The sequence below is a fragment of the Rhincodon typus genome, chromosome 23 (assembly GCF_021869965.1).
Source record: "Rhincodon typus isolate 14 chromosome 23, sRhiTyp1.1, whole genome shotgun sequence".
Lineage (NCBI taxonomy): Eukaryota > Metazoa > Chordata > Chondrichthyes > Orectolobiformes > Rhincodontidae > Rhincodon > Rhincodon typus.
The window spans coordinates 29,376,527-29,390,336 of NC_063354.1; the positions used below are offsets into that span (position 1 = coordinate 29,376,527).

Sequence of the window (13,810 nt, forward strand, 5' to 3'; positions counted from 1 at the left end):
TTTTTTTTTTTTTTTTTGCCTGTGTTTCAACCAAGGATGCAATGAAGTCAGGAGCTAAGTGGCCCAGGTAGAATCCAAAATGGCAATGCTGAGCAGGCACTGCTTGATGACACCTTCCATCACTTTACCAATGATTGGGAGTAAACTAATGGGACAGTAATTGGCTTGGATTGGTTTTGTCCTGCTTTTTGGATACAGGACATTCCTGGGGAATTATCTCCCTTTTTTATGAGCTAGACGCCAGTCCTGTAGCTGTACTAGAATAACTTGGCTAGGGGTATGGCATGTTCTGGAGCACAAGTCTTCTGTACTGTTTCTAGAATATTCAGGCACAGTAGCCCTGTTTTCTTTATCATGTGGAGTGAAAAACAGGCATGTTCGATGTTGGGGACCTCTGGAAGAGGCTGAGATGGATCATCATGCTTGTAATTTCTGGCTGAAGATTGTTGCGAATGCTTCAACCTTGTCTTTTGCACTGATGCACTGGACTCCCTCATCACCAAAGGATTGGTATAATTGCTGCCTCCTCCAGTATGTTACTTAATTGTCAACTGCCATTCATGACTCAGTGGCAGACTGCACAGCTTAGATCTGATCCATTTGCTGTGGAATGGCTTTGATATGCCTCTGCCTTGCTGATCTGTGCTGTTTAGTATGTAAGTAATCCTGTGTTGTACCATCACCAGGCTAACACCTAATTTTTAGGTTTGTCACTCCTTAGGTGGGAACCTAGATGGAGGCTTAGACCAAGGGACTTGGACAGTACTGTAGCTAAATTTTCTGATGGCAAATTAAGTAGCAGTGCTGTATATGAGAAGGCTAGCTAGAATCAGCAAAGGGATATAGCTAAGTTGGATATAATGTTAGTACATGTGGAGAAAAGGTGAGGTTAAGCTTGGCAGAGAAGCACAATATTACCCAAATGGGGAGAGACTGCAGAATACTCTGATTCAGAAGGATCTGGGTTTCCTTGTACATGATTCATAAAAAGTTAGCATATGGATACTGCAAGTAATTAGGAAGGCAAATTGAGTGTTGACCTTTCTTGCAAAGGGATGGACTATAAAAGTAGGCATGTCTTGCTATGACTGTATTGAGCTTTGAGGTCACACTTGGGATACAGTTTTGGTTTCCTTACTTGAGAGATTTACTTGTACTGAAAGTAATTTGTGAGGCCAAGTTTCGGGATGAAAGGTTCAGAAGAGATTTGAGTAGGTTGGGCTCATACTCTAAGTAATTTAGAAGAATAAGTGATGTTATTAAAACATAAAATTCTGAGAGAGTTGACAGCCTGGATGCTGGGAAGGGTGTTTGCTCTTTGAGATCTCGCATGAGGTGGCAAAAATTCCATCTTCCACTTGAGATGGAGATAGGATCATAGAATCCCTACAGTGTGGAAACAGGCCCTTCAGTCCAACAAGTCTACAGTGACCCTCAGAGCATCCCACCCAGATCCATCCCCGCATAACCTACCTAATCTACACATCCCTGAACACTGTGGATAATTTAGCACGGCCAATCCACCTAGCCTGCACATCTTTAGACTGTGGGAGGAAACCCACACAGACGCGGGGAGAATGTGCAAAGTCCACACACAGTTGTCCGAGGGTGGAATTGAACCCAGGGCCTTGGTGCTGTGAGGCAGCAGTGCTCACCACTGTGCCACCGTGCTACCCTGAGCTGAGGAATTTCTTCTGCTAAGGATCTTTTGAGTCTTTGGAATTCCATTCTCGTGAGCAATAGAGGCTGGATCGTTGCACTTATTCAAGGCTCAGTTGGAGAGGAGCGATTTTTGATCATCAAGGAAGTTGAGGTGAACACTCAATTGAGTTTAGGTCACAATCAGCCACATCTCATTGAGCAGGCTTAATGGGCTAAATGGCTTGCACTGAATAGTTATGGTGCTATGATCTTGCAGGTTTTGTATTGATATGTACATGTTACACTTTTGTGTGTTGTCACTGATCTTGCTCACGCTCTCTCTGTATGTGTGTCTCTTGCTAGGTACAGGAGGCCAATGCTAGGATGGACCGGGAGGCATTAAATGAGATGGAGTTGGCCCCGGTGCAGCGCAGAATTGAGGCTCGATCCGCTGAAGATTCCTTTACTGGATTTGTTCGATCACTTTATTTTGCAGATTCTTTTGTAAGAGATGGTGAGTGAATATTAACAGCTGTTAATCCTGGTGATTAATAACCATATATTTTAAATTGAAGTTTATTTCTGTTTCAGTGAAGTGCAATATTCCGTAAGTTGTCTTTTGTTTTCGTTAGACCCCTTAAGCCCAATCTATTATTTTGATAATTTTGGAGCGCATCATGTAAGGAGTTTGTCATGCTCAAAAAAAAAAATGCAGTACAACATTTCTGAAGAAGGGTCCTGACCCAAAACATCAGCTTTCTTATTCCTCTGATGCTGCCTGGCCTGCTGTGTTCCTCCAGCTCCACACCTTGTTATCTCTGACTCTAGCATCTGCAGTTCTTGCTATCGCAGTAAAACTAGTGTTCAGTCTTGCACAGAATTGGGGGTCTCTGGTTTAAACCACTCAATCTTTGGTCTTTTTTTGTGACTTCCTTTCCTCCTCATCTCAACTTACTGTGTCTCTTAATTGAATGCCTTCTGCAAACTTGAATATGTGCACCACATAGAAGTGTACATGTATTACTTTATTAAAACAGTGCAAAGATCCGTCGGGAACACATCATGTCCATGAAAGTGCATTCCCTACTTAGTGAAATGAAATCAAAAATGTTGGAAATTTGCAGCATGTCTGGCAGTTTCTATGGAGAGGAAACTGGTTAATGTTTCAGTTTGGAGACCTGCTGAACATTCTTGGTTTTTATTTCCAATTTTCAGTAGTATCAATATGTTGGTTTTGTCTTGCTCATGGTCTTCTCTCTATCCCAAAGGGTTTACAATCCATGTTGTAAGATTACTACTTCTACTATTGTGCACATGTTCTTATTAATGTTTTTGGTACTTAATCTGATGCCTTCTGGAGACGAAATAATTAGGAGGTGACTATTTTCCATCTTCAATTTTAAGTTGAATACTGTATACTGAAGCTGCACTTTTTTGTTTTAGGATCTTACCATGGACCGTCACTGTGGGCTGGTACCAATGGTGGAACCATATTTGCATATGCTATTAACATTCCGCCTGTGGAAAGGAGGATGGAAGAGCCAGTCACTGCGACTCAGGGTGAGTACCTTCCTCAATTCTGCATGGAGAAACCTCTGGAATGACGTTACTCCCTTGCCTTGTTGGGCATCTTCTCCTTCTCCTGAGGGGAGTGTGTGGGGTAAATGTTCTTTCCAGTACTCTGCTTTTTGTCATTTTGACACACTCTATTTGTGCAGCCTCCCACAGCTCAGGCAGCCTTAGACTACGAATACAGTAGTCCTGAGTCTTGCCGTTGGCTCACATTCTATGCAGAACTGGCTGTTCTTCTGTGGACTACCACAGATTGAAGAACAATCACTCAAAGCTTCTGCTTCTAATATCTATCCTGTGAAGTGCATTCAGTACTACAAGTAGTCATTAAGACAACTGGGATTTGTTGCAAGGCTCTAAACTATCCAACGCTGTCTCAGCTCGCCCAGAAGGAATGGTCAGTTCAAGGTTCTGCTGGGTAGCTAAATCTACAAATTATCCCACTTTTTTTTTGGTTTTGACTGTCACACTATGCAGAACTATTTTTTTTAAAAAAAAAAAACTTGTTGAAAATTACTTTATTTGCAACCAAGTAATCCTAGAAACAATAGCAATTTCTGAATGTATATGATAAAACAAACAGCATTCCTAGTGGAACAAAAGTCCACTACTGCAGATATTGGAGAAACTCAAGGTCTGATTGTATTTATTTATAATGATGCATAAAGAATTCAATACTATCTGTCCTCCCTTTCTGTGAGATGAAGTCAATCAGCTGCGTCATAGAATCATGACAGTTCAGATTGAGGTCATTCGGCCTATCGAATCTACACCAATCCCCTGAGCCTCCATGGCTAATCCACCTCGTCTGGACACCACAAGGCAATTTAGCATGACCAATCTACCTAACCTGCACATTTTTTGGACTGAGGGGCAACTGAAATACCCAGCAGAAGTCCACACAGACATGAGGACAATATGCAAACTTCACATGCAATTGCCTGAGGGTGGAATTGAACCAGTCTTCCTGGCATTGAGGCAACAATGTGAACCACACTCCCACCATGCCACCCTGAAGGGGCAAAGCAATTGTTTGTTTGAGCCAGATGGGTTTTACTTATCTGATCAAAGATGTTTTGAAACAGTCGGTTCATTGTAGGTCTCAGCCTTCCACTTCAGTTAGAGTCGAGACCCTTTTGAACATCAGAGCGGCAGTACTGAATTTACTATGTCCATTCTCTCGGCAAACCATACCTGCCTTTGACAGTTCAGTGTGGGAAGCCCACCTGATCCCTCCATCTGTTATCCATCATGTTTCTAAAATGGGTTAGAGATCAGACTTTTGGTATAGATCCTTTTTCTTTGTTATTGACATAAACCAACGTGTAAAATCTATTGTTTGGCTAAGTTTATCTGCTGCTGATCCTAACTGACACATTTTTGCAATACAATCCCTGCTGACAGGCACAATTGAATCTTTAGGATCCTTTATCTGATGGATGAGAGAGCATTACAAAATCTTTTTTGGGAAAGAATGAAGAGATACTAAATTTTTGGCAGCGTGAATTCTGAGGTGTGAGAAATTAAACAACAAAGGAGGGCAATTTGCTTGTAATTACATGCAACAGAAAACTACTAGTTTCATAGCCATAACATTGGATTGAGATAGAATTGTGTTCTAATGGTGTTTAATTATTTCACTTTCACATTGTGTTAACATATTCCATTATCTTTACAGTAAAGGAAATCCAGTTAATGCACAGAGCTCCTGTGGTTGGGATCTTTATTCTGGATGGTCGAGGAATCCTCCTCCCTGAACCACTAGAGGCAGCACATGACCTTTCTAAGAGCCCAGACATGCATGGGAACCACATGCTGCTGGTTATATCTGAGGAGCAGTTCAAGGTAATTAGGTCAATCCCACAAACAGTACCATGGAGAGTAAATTGTTTGGTCTTTTTCTTTTAATCTGCCATGTTAGTGAACACACTTCTTCTCTCCAACTTTTTCAAGAACACCATAACCAAGATGTGACCAGACTCTCCACTGCGATTGATGTTTAAATGCCCTCTGGCTTGCTAGGTCATTTCAGCTGTATCAAACAAAGTCTAAAAAGGCAAGACAGTAGGCATTGGCCTAGGTGGCTAACACAGCCCTCATGGCCGTGCAAAGCCCTCTTTACTAACTTTTGAGAGCTAGTGCCAAAATTTGAGTTACTAGTCAAGCAACAGCATGACAAAGACACAGTTCTGGAATCATGTCTTACAAATAGTATCCTAGATATTAACCCCATCCCAGTTATGCCCTATCTCACCAGCAAGACAGAGAGCCACTGAAAGTGACAGCACAGTGATGTACAATTGGGATGCACTTGCTCTGGGAGTCCTTTTAACATTGACTATGGACCCATGGTGTTACAGCATCAGTCAAGCACAGACCAGGAAACCCCCAGCTGATCACTTCCCCTCGCACCCTCCTGTCATCCTCCCACACCATGTACGTCCACCCATGACCAAAATGGTAGCAATGACCACTGCATGCTCCTTGTGGGAATGAAGTCCTGTCTTCACCTTGACTATCTTCCATGGTGTTGGGTGGCATTACCACTGTGCTAAATGGGATAGATTTTGAGCTGATGTCTCAATTCAACTGAGCATCCATAGGGTACTGTAGGCCACGAGCAGCCACAGAATTATATTTGAACACAACCTGTAACCTCCCTCTGTACCTCCCCCTCTCTATCGTTGCGGTTCACCTGAGTGTAAACCCTGGTTTAATGAAGAAAGAGAGTATGCCAAGAGCAAGAGTAAGCATAACTATGAGATGTTATCCTGATTAAGTTACAGCCTAAGGTGTCTTGTGTGCCCATCCAATAAATAGCTCCAAGACCATCAGATCAGTTCTGCCGTTTCCAGTCGTGAATGATGTTCAACATCTAACAGGAGGTGGCGGCTCCACAAATATCCCAATGCTCTGGTAGGAAAGCATACCACATTGGTGCAAAGACAAGTAAAGCATATGTGCCACAAGTGCCAGACAATGACCATCTCCAATGAGAGAATCTACCCATTGCCCCTTAACACTTCAATAGCATTAGTATTGCTTAATCATCCATGAACCTTCTGGGGGTTAACAGTGACCATAAACTGAACTATTGCAGCCATGTACATACTGTGGCTACAACAGCAGGTCAGAGACTAGAAAATCTGGTGAGTATCTTGCTTCTTGATGCCATCTACAAGGCCCAGGTCAGGAATGTGATGCTATAGTCTCCCTTGTCTGGATGAGTGCAGCTCCAATAACACTTGAAGCTTGATATCATCCAGGACAAAGCAGCCCATGTAACTGGCACCCTATCCATTGTCAGCATTTACTCCCTTCCATCACAAAGTGGCAGCAGTTTGTGCAATGTACAAGATGTACTGCAACAACTTAAGACTTCTCTGCCACCACTTTCCAAACCAGTGATCTTTACTGCATAGAAAGGCAATGTTAGCAGATGCATGGAGCACTACTGTTTGCAAGTTCCCGTCCATATCAGACAACCATCCTGACTTGAACTAGTCCCAGCACTGAGTGAAGAAATGGTGATACAAAGTCTTGGAGCCCCCTTCCTAATTGTGCTGTCGATCTCGCTCTCTACCTTCTAACATCACCTGCAGTGGTTCAAGAAAACAGCTCACTAGTGCATCCTCTAGGGAATCCAGGATAGACAGTAAATTCTGGCCTTGTCAGCAATGCCCACATCCCATGGATGAATGTTTAAAAATAAATAAGCCACTTGCGCCCGAGTTATTCACACCATCACTTCCTTTGTCCAAGCTGTTCAGTAATCCTATGATTGTTCAGTTTCTTCAATGACTATTGTAACCCTGGGACATCTGTTCCTCCCTGCTTCCCCCACCCCCCCACCCCTGAGTATCATTTCTCTTCTCTCTCCTCATGCTTTTTTTTTCTCGCACGCTCTCTCTTCTCTGTCCCTCTGCCCACGCCAGCATTGTAATCTTTTAATGCTTTATTGTCTTTTGATAGCTGATTGAAGGTTCTGGGCATTAGTCAAAATTCCTGTGCCCTACAGTTACCCAATCACCCCTTTCATCTGTCCTGTATGAGTAGTTAAGACTGGTGCAGCTATGAATTGCTATCATTAAGCTTCACTCACTCTGGCAGATATTCACTCTACCAAAAGTCAGCACAAAGAACAAGCTGAAACTGACAGCAGTTGAAGGGTCCCGCGTGCGGAAAGTATCCGTGGCCAGCTTCAGCAGCAATCGAGTGGAAGATTACAGTGAGAATGGGCTTCTGGTGCTTACAAACCTTGGCGATATCCAGGTCATTTCTGTCCCTGCACTCAGAAGTCAGGTTCGGTATGAGTGCATCAGGAAGGAAGACGTCAGTGGAATTGCGTCCTGCGTCTTCACAAAGTCTGGGCAAGGTAGGTGTTTCTTGTTGCATGACTTGCAAATCAGCACCAAGTACAGGATGCTTGTCACATCACAGCTACGGTATTGTGTACAGTTCTGAGTGTCACACTTACAGGAAGGACATGAATGCATTAGAGTGTGTGCATAGGAGTAATTTACAAAAATAATTCGAGGGATAAATCAAATAAGTTGGACCATTTTCCCCTTCGAAAGAAGAAGGCTAAGAACTCTGATAGAAGTCCTCAACTTTAAGTGGGCTTGACAGCATAGCTAGGGATACACTATTCCTGCTAATAAAAAGTTCGAGAACCAGAGGGGGCAGATTTAAAATGATTTGCAAGTGTGATGAAGTTAGTGTGTGGGGGCACTACCTGGAAATGTGGTGACAGTAGGTTCAATTGTGGCATTCGGAGTGTTGAATGACTGTGTTTGTTTGGACAAAGAAAAATGCAGGGATTTGGCACTAAGTAATGCTTATTTGAAGAACTGTACAAACACGATGGGCCAAATGGCTACCACCTATGATGTAACAGTTTTGAGATTCTGTGAAGAAATTAATCCACCCATTGGTAAACCTGCAGAAATTGGAAAATGTGCTTCCAAGAAAGCTGCTTTAGAGCAACCTTATAACAAAGTGCAGCACCTCAGCCAAGCATGAACTACTGTGTGAATCATGAGGATGTGAATTAATTTAAAATGAGAAGTTCTTGATCTCTCCTATATTTAATTCTTGTTCCATAAAATGACAATTCTTTGTGTTCAACCCCCTACTTCTGCCCTAAATTATAAGGCTGTCTCCTCCATCTTCCTGCCTACTGCTCGTGGTTCCATCCCAACTGTCTGAGAGGGTCCAAAAGACTTTGCACCCAATGCTTGGAAATACCTTCACGTGAACCAAAATACTACTTGCTAATCCTGCAATGTCTGTTTTTACTTTTTCAGGGTTTTACCTCATCTCTCCTTCAGAATTTGAGAGGTTCTCTGTTTCATCAAAGTGGGTGGTGGAACCAAGATGTGTTATTGATATTGATGAAGGAGTTGGAACCAGGGCTTCCCATCAAAAAGCAGCGCAAGATGGAGTGGTCATGAAAGCCAACTCCAAGTAAGTTTAACGAATGCTATCCAACCATTCGTACTGCTGACTGTTTTAAATCAGCAGTTGATCGTCAGGGACTTGCAATTTGCTTAATACCACTGGCCCGGATGTTCAATGATTATCCTCTTCCAGGAGGCTACATCCAACAATTGATGGTAGACTGGTTGTTAATTTTAAATGTGAGGAGGATAGATTTTTGTTAACTGAAAGGGACTAAGGGATATGAAGACAGCTATGTAGAGTTATGGTGTAAATCTGCCATTATTTCACTGAATGGAGGAACAGGCTCAAAGGTTTAATTAGTTTTCCCATATTCCTTGCTTTCAGGACGATGACCAGAGGCTATTTGTTAAATAGCTTGGTTTTTCATCTTAAGCTTGCAGTTATGCTGCTGACTGAGGGATCTAGTCTGTTCACTCTTTGAAGCAATGTGAATGTTTGCACCAATGGGATCCTTTTTCACACAGGCATAGCTCAGCCTATTTTACTCCTGGATGGGACTTGTTTATAACCAATACTTAGAAAGTATGCAAGTCAGGCCTGCACAGAGGTGATGAAATTAACTACTGATATTTCAGAACAGTTGGCTTTTGAACTTGATGGATGTTGAAGACATTAAATAATGTTTAAATGTTAAGTTCCTTTACATTGTGCTTGAAAATGCAGGAACTTGTATCACCTGAGCCAAGTAACTTCTGTCCATCTCTGGTAGCTGCCCAACACCTGACATCTATTTCAAACCCACCGACTCCCATAGCTACCCTAGACTACACCACCTCTCTCTGACCCTCGTGCAAGAATGCAATGCCGTACATCCAGTTCCTCTGCCTCCACCGCATCCACTCCAAAGATGGAGTGTTCCACTCCTCGACATACCAGGTGTCCCCCTATTTCAAGGACAGCAACTCTTCCTCACCACCACCCCACCCGGGCCGCCCCGTGATCAAAAAATGCTCTCAACCGCATCTCTTGCATTTCTCACACTTCTACCCTCAACCCCCCTCCCCCAAACAACAGTAAGGACAGCGTTCCCCTGGTCCTCACAAACACCCCACCAACCTCCGCATCCAGCATATCATCCTCTGCCACTTCCGCCACCTACAATCTGACCCCATGACCAAAGAAATATTTCCCTCCCCACCCCTGTCCACCTTTCATAGGGACCACTCTTTCCATGACTCCCTCCTCCACTCCACGCTCCACACTCCCCACTAACCTCATCACACAAGGCACCTTTCCTGTAACTGCAGGAAGTGCTACACCTCCCCACTCTCCTCCATCCAAGGCTCTAAGCAAACTTTCCTATCTGACAGGGGTTCACCTGTACATTCTCCAACCTGGTCTACTGTATCTGCCACTGCCAATATGGCCTCCTCTACATCAATGAGACCAAGCGCAGACTCGAGGGCCATTTTGTGGAGCATCTGGTGCTCAGGACATGATAATCGACAATACCTTCTTCCAGTTGCAAACCATTTTAACTCACCCCTCCTACACCCTGGGTGACATGGCCATCCTGGGCTGCCTCCACTCCCACGATGACACCACACGCAAATTGGAGGAGCAGGTCCTCATAATCTGCCTCGGGAGCCGAAAGCATGATGGCCTGAATGTAGAATTCACCAGTTTTAAAATCTCCCCAACCCCGGCCTCATCCCATATCCAAACCTCCCTCTCATCCCTGTCTCCTTGACCTGGCACAACCTGTCCATCATCTTCATCTTCCCCCACCCTTCCCACTGACCAACCCCCACTACCCCCTACTTGCATCCACCTATCACCACTCCACCTAACTTTCCCCAGCCCCACCCATCCTCCCTCTATTTATTTCCTAGCTCCCTTTCCCCATCCCCAGTTCTGAAGAAGGTTCCCGACCCAAAACGTTAACTTTCCTATTCCTCTGCTGCCTGACCTGCTGTGTTGCTCCAGCTCCACACTGTGACTCTGACTCCAACATCTGCAGTTCTCCTGCCCATGTGCTAATGTGTTTAGTTCATTTGCAGTCACTCCTGTTGAATTTGTCAGTAATATTTGAGACGCCATCACTTTTTTTTGTTTTAAACACAATATTGATTGATATTGAATCACAGGGAATCGGAGCATTCACAGCAGCTGCCATCTGGATTGAGTGAGGGTGATGGTAAGTCAGTCTGATAAGTTGACTTGATCAGTTTGATCTGGACCGAGTTATGTGCAGGAGTGAAAATGTCTGAAGACAAACTGTAGATGATGGGGAGAATACCTTCCTGATAGCTCAACTGGTAGCAAATTGACTGTAATGTGTATCAATCTTAACATCAGTAGTTCTTACACTCATACTTGCACATACTCTCTGCCTGTCCTTGCTACCTGTTACTGACTTGCGTAATTTCCCTGGAATATTGAACAATGCTGAGCTCAGGAATTATTTGGTTTGTTCATGAGAAATCCTCTTAAATAAAAAGAGAAGGGTGCAACTTCGTATTCAAGTAGTTTTACTGAAATTTTTTCTCTAAGTACACATTTATCACATTGTAATGGTGCAATGAATGTTGAAATATTGATTGATAAACAAATCTCGTTTCATTTGTGCTTTGTTAATTGATCTATAATTTCTTAGGAAGGAAAATGGCAGAGATCATGGAGCATGCACTGCTTAATGATGAGAGTAAGTACAGTCACCTCTTTTTTTCAGACTTTGCAGAATGTTTCTATATTGGTGCTTATGGCCTGTTTTGTGTTTCTCTGGAGTATGGGTGGGGATGTCAGAGCATACTCCAGTATTTGAGTTGGTGCATCATTTTAATCTTGTTTTAACTGTATAACTTTACAACTTTTCTTTCTTTCCCCAGGCGTTTTACTGGAAATTCAGAGCACGCTTGAGTCTGAATCGGCTCTAACTGACAGATTGTAGGTATTGCTACTGGGAGAGCTTGGGGTAAGAGGATGAAGGGGGTGGGGGAGCAAAAACTTGGGGAATGCTGAAGCTGGGATGGAGTCCAGGGAGAGTGCTGGAAGTGGATGAGGAAGGATATGACGGGAGTGAGCTGGAGGAAGGGCAAAGTGAAGCTGCAGCATTAGTAACATTGGAAGGATTGGTAGATCTAGTGAACAGGTGTGGGATGGGAGATGGTGTAACAAGAGCTTGACATTTGCAGCTTCCCGATGCAGTTGGTGTCAAGGGTTCTGAGGTTTTTTTTTTTCTAAATATACTTCCATGTTCCTTAGTGGAGTTTGCTCAATATGGAGCGATTTCAACTTTCTGTTGCAGGAGTTTTGGACACCTGGACAGGAACTCCAAAAACTCCGCTGGGGTACAGTCTCCAAAGCAAAGGATGATTAATGGAGGTTGGTACAGTCAAAATATGACAAAAAATTGTGCTTTTATAACTGTTACCCCAGATTTGAAGAGTTCCCCAAACACTTAACTTTTATGACCTCGATCCATAAAGTACGGAAATACATTCTTTGGTCCAACTCGTTCATGCTGACCATCCTAAACTGAACTAGTCCAATTTGCCTGCATTTGGTCCATATCACTCTAAACCTTTCCTATTCATTTTGCCTATCCAAATGTCTGTTAAATGATGTAAATATAATCGTACCAGCTTTCACCACTTCCTCTAGTAGCTCATTCCTTACACACACAACCCTCTGGAAAAATTTGCCCCTCAAGACCTTATTAATCTTTCCCCTCTTATCTTAAATCTATGCCCTGTGGTTTTGGATTCCCCTACCCTTGGAAAAAGACCTTATTTATGCCCCTCATTTTATAAACCTCTATAAGGTCACCCTTCAGCCTCTGACATTCCAGGGAAGTCAGTCCCAGCCTCCCCTTGTAACTCAAACACTCCAGTCCCGCAGCATCCTTTTTTTGTAATTTTTTTTTTTCTGTACCCTTTACTAGTTTAACAAACTCCTCCCTTTGGCAGGGAGACCAGACTTATGCAGTATTCTAAAAGTGGCTGCAGCAATGACTCGTACAGCCATAACATGATGTCCCAACTCCGACACTCAATGCTCTGACCAATGAAAGTCTACATGTGCTGCCACTTTTAAGGAACTATGAATCTGTACATCTAGGTCCTTCTGGTCAACAACATTCCCCAGGGCCCTACCATTTAACTGTCTTGCTCACCTCGGTTATCTAAATTAAATTCCAGCTGCCAATTCTCAGCCCATTGGCCCATCCGATCAACTTCTCATTGTACTCTTAGATAACTTTCTTCATTGTCCACTCAATTTGGTGTCATCCACAAACTTAGTAACCATACTTCCTATATTCTCATCCAAATCGTTGGTGTAAATGACAAAACAGTGGACCCAGAACCGATCCTTGTGGCACACGGCTGGTCACAGGCCTCCAGTCTGAATAACAACCCTCTATCACCACCTTTCTGTTACCATCTAGTCTGTCTGATACCATCAAAATTGGCCTACTCCAATTTAGGACTTAACTTTTAGATCCAGTTTACCATCCTCCATCATTATGTTGAAAGTAATAAAGTTATGATAACAAGGTGTAGAGCTGGATGAACACAGCAGGCCAAGCAGCATCAGAGGAGCAGGAAGGCTTGGTGCTGATTCTGCTTGACCTGCTGTGTTCATCCAGCTCTACACCTTGTTATCTCAGATTCTCCAGCATCTGCAGTTCCTACTATCTCTGAATAAAATTATGATCACTGGTCCCAAAGTGCTCCCCCACTAACACCTCAGTCACTTGCCCTGCCTTATTTCCCAAGAGAGGGTTGAGTTTTTTTTTGCTCCTTCTCTCGTAGGTACATCCACATATTTAATAAGAAAATTTTCTTGAACACACTTAGCAAATTCCTCCCCATCCAAGCCTTTTACACTATGGCAGTTTCAGTCTGGAAAGTTTAAAATCCCCTACCCATTATAACCCTATTGTTTTTGCAGATATTTGACAACTCCCTACTTTTTTTTTTTTTGCTCCTCAATTTCCCACTTACTGCTAGGGGGCCTGTAGTACAATGCCATTTTAAGGTGTTTGTTCCCTTACTTCTCAGTTCCACCCATGTAACTTCATTGGATGATCCCTCAGGAATATCCTCTGTACAACAGTAATGTTGACCCTAATCAAAGATGCCACTCCCTTCCTCGCCCGTCTCTCCTTCCTCGCCCGTCTCTCCTTCCTCGC

The 13,810-nt window shown here is 43.3% G+C and overlaps 2 protein-coding genes across 6 annotated transcripts in view; both read left to right on the forward strand.

The window, feature by feature from the left end:
* The window catches only part of llgl2 (LLGL scribble cell polarity complex component 2), an 85,371-nt gene extending 73,073 nt beyond the window's left edge, over positions 1–12,298 (forward strand). For 3 of the 5 annotated variants that reach the window (XM_048610626.1, XM_048610625.1, XM_048610627.1), the window contains 9 exons: positions 2,005–2,155; positions 3,085–3,201; positions 4,892–5,058; positions 7,324–7,588; positions 8,520–8,679; positions 10,764–10,813; positions 11,273–11,320; positions 11,505–11,562; positions 11,924–12,297. In XM_048610626.1, the coding sequence (XP_048466583.1) occupies positions 2,005–2,155; positions 3,085–3,201; positions 4,892–5,058; positions 7,324–7,588; positions 8,520–8,679; positions 10,764–10,813; positions 11,273–11,320; positions 11,505–11,562; positions 11,924–12,080 (1,173 nt within the window). In that variant the 3' untranslated portion in view covers positions 12,081–12,297. Of the gene's footprint in view, positions 1–2,004; positions 2,156–3,084; positions 3,202–4,891; positions 5,059–7,323; positions 7,589–8,519; positions 8,680–10,763; positions 10,814–11,272; positions 11,321–11,504; positions 11,563–11,923 lie in introns of all 5 variants that reach the window. The other 2 variants (XM_048610628.1, XR_007264537.1) reach the window with 2 other exon arrangements.
* Positions 12,299–12,625: 327 nt separating this feature from the next.
* avd (avidin) overlaps positions 12,626–13,810 on the forward strand; it is a 16,032-nt gene continuing 14,847 nt past the window's right edge. Inside the window, exon 1 of the mRNA XM_048611121.1 lies at positions 12,626–12,632. Within this exon, the coding sequence (XP_048467078.1) occupies positions 12,626–12,632 (7 nt within the window). The remainder of the gene's footprint in view (positions 12,633–13,810) is intronic.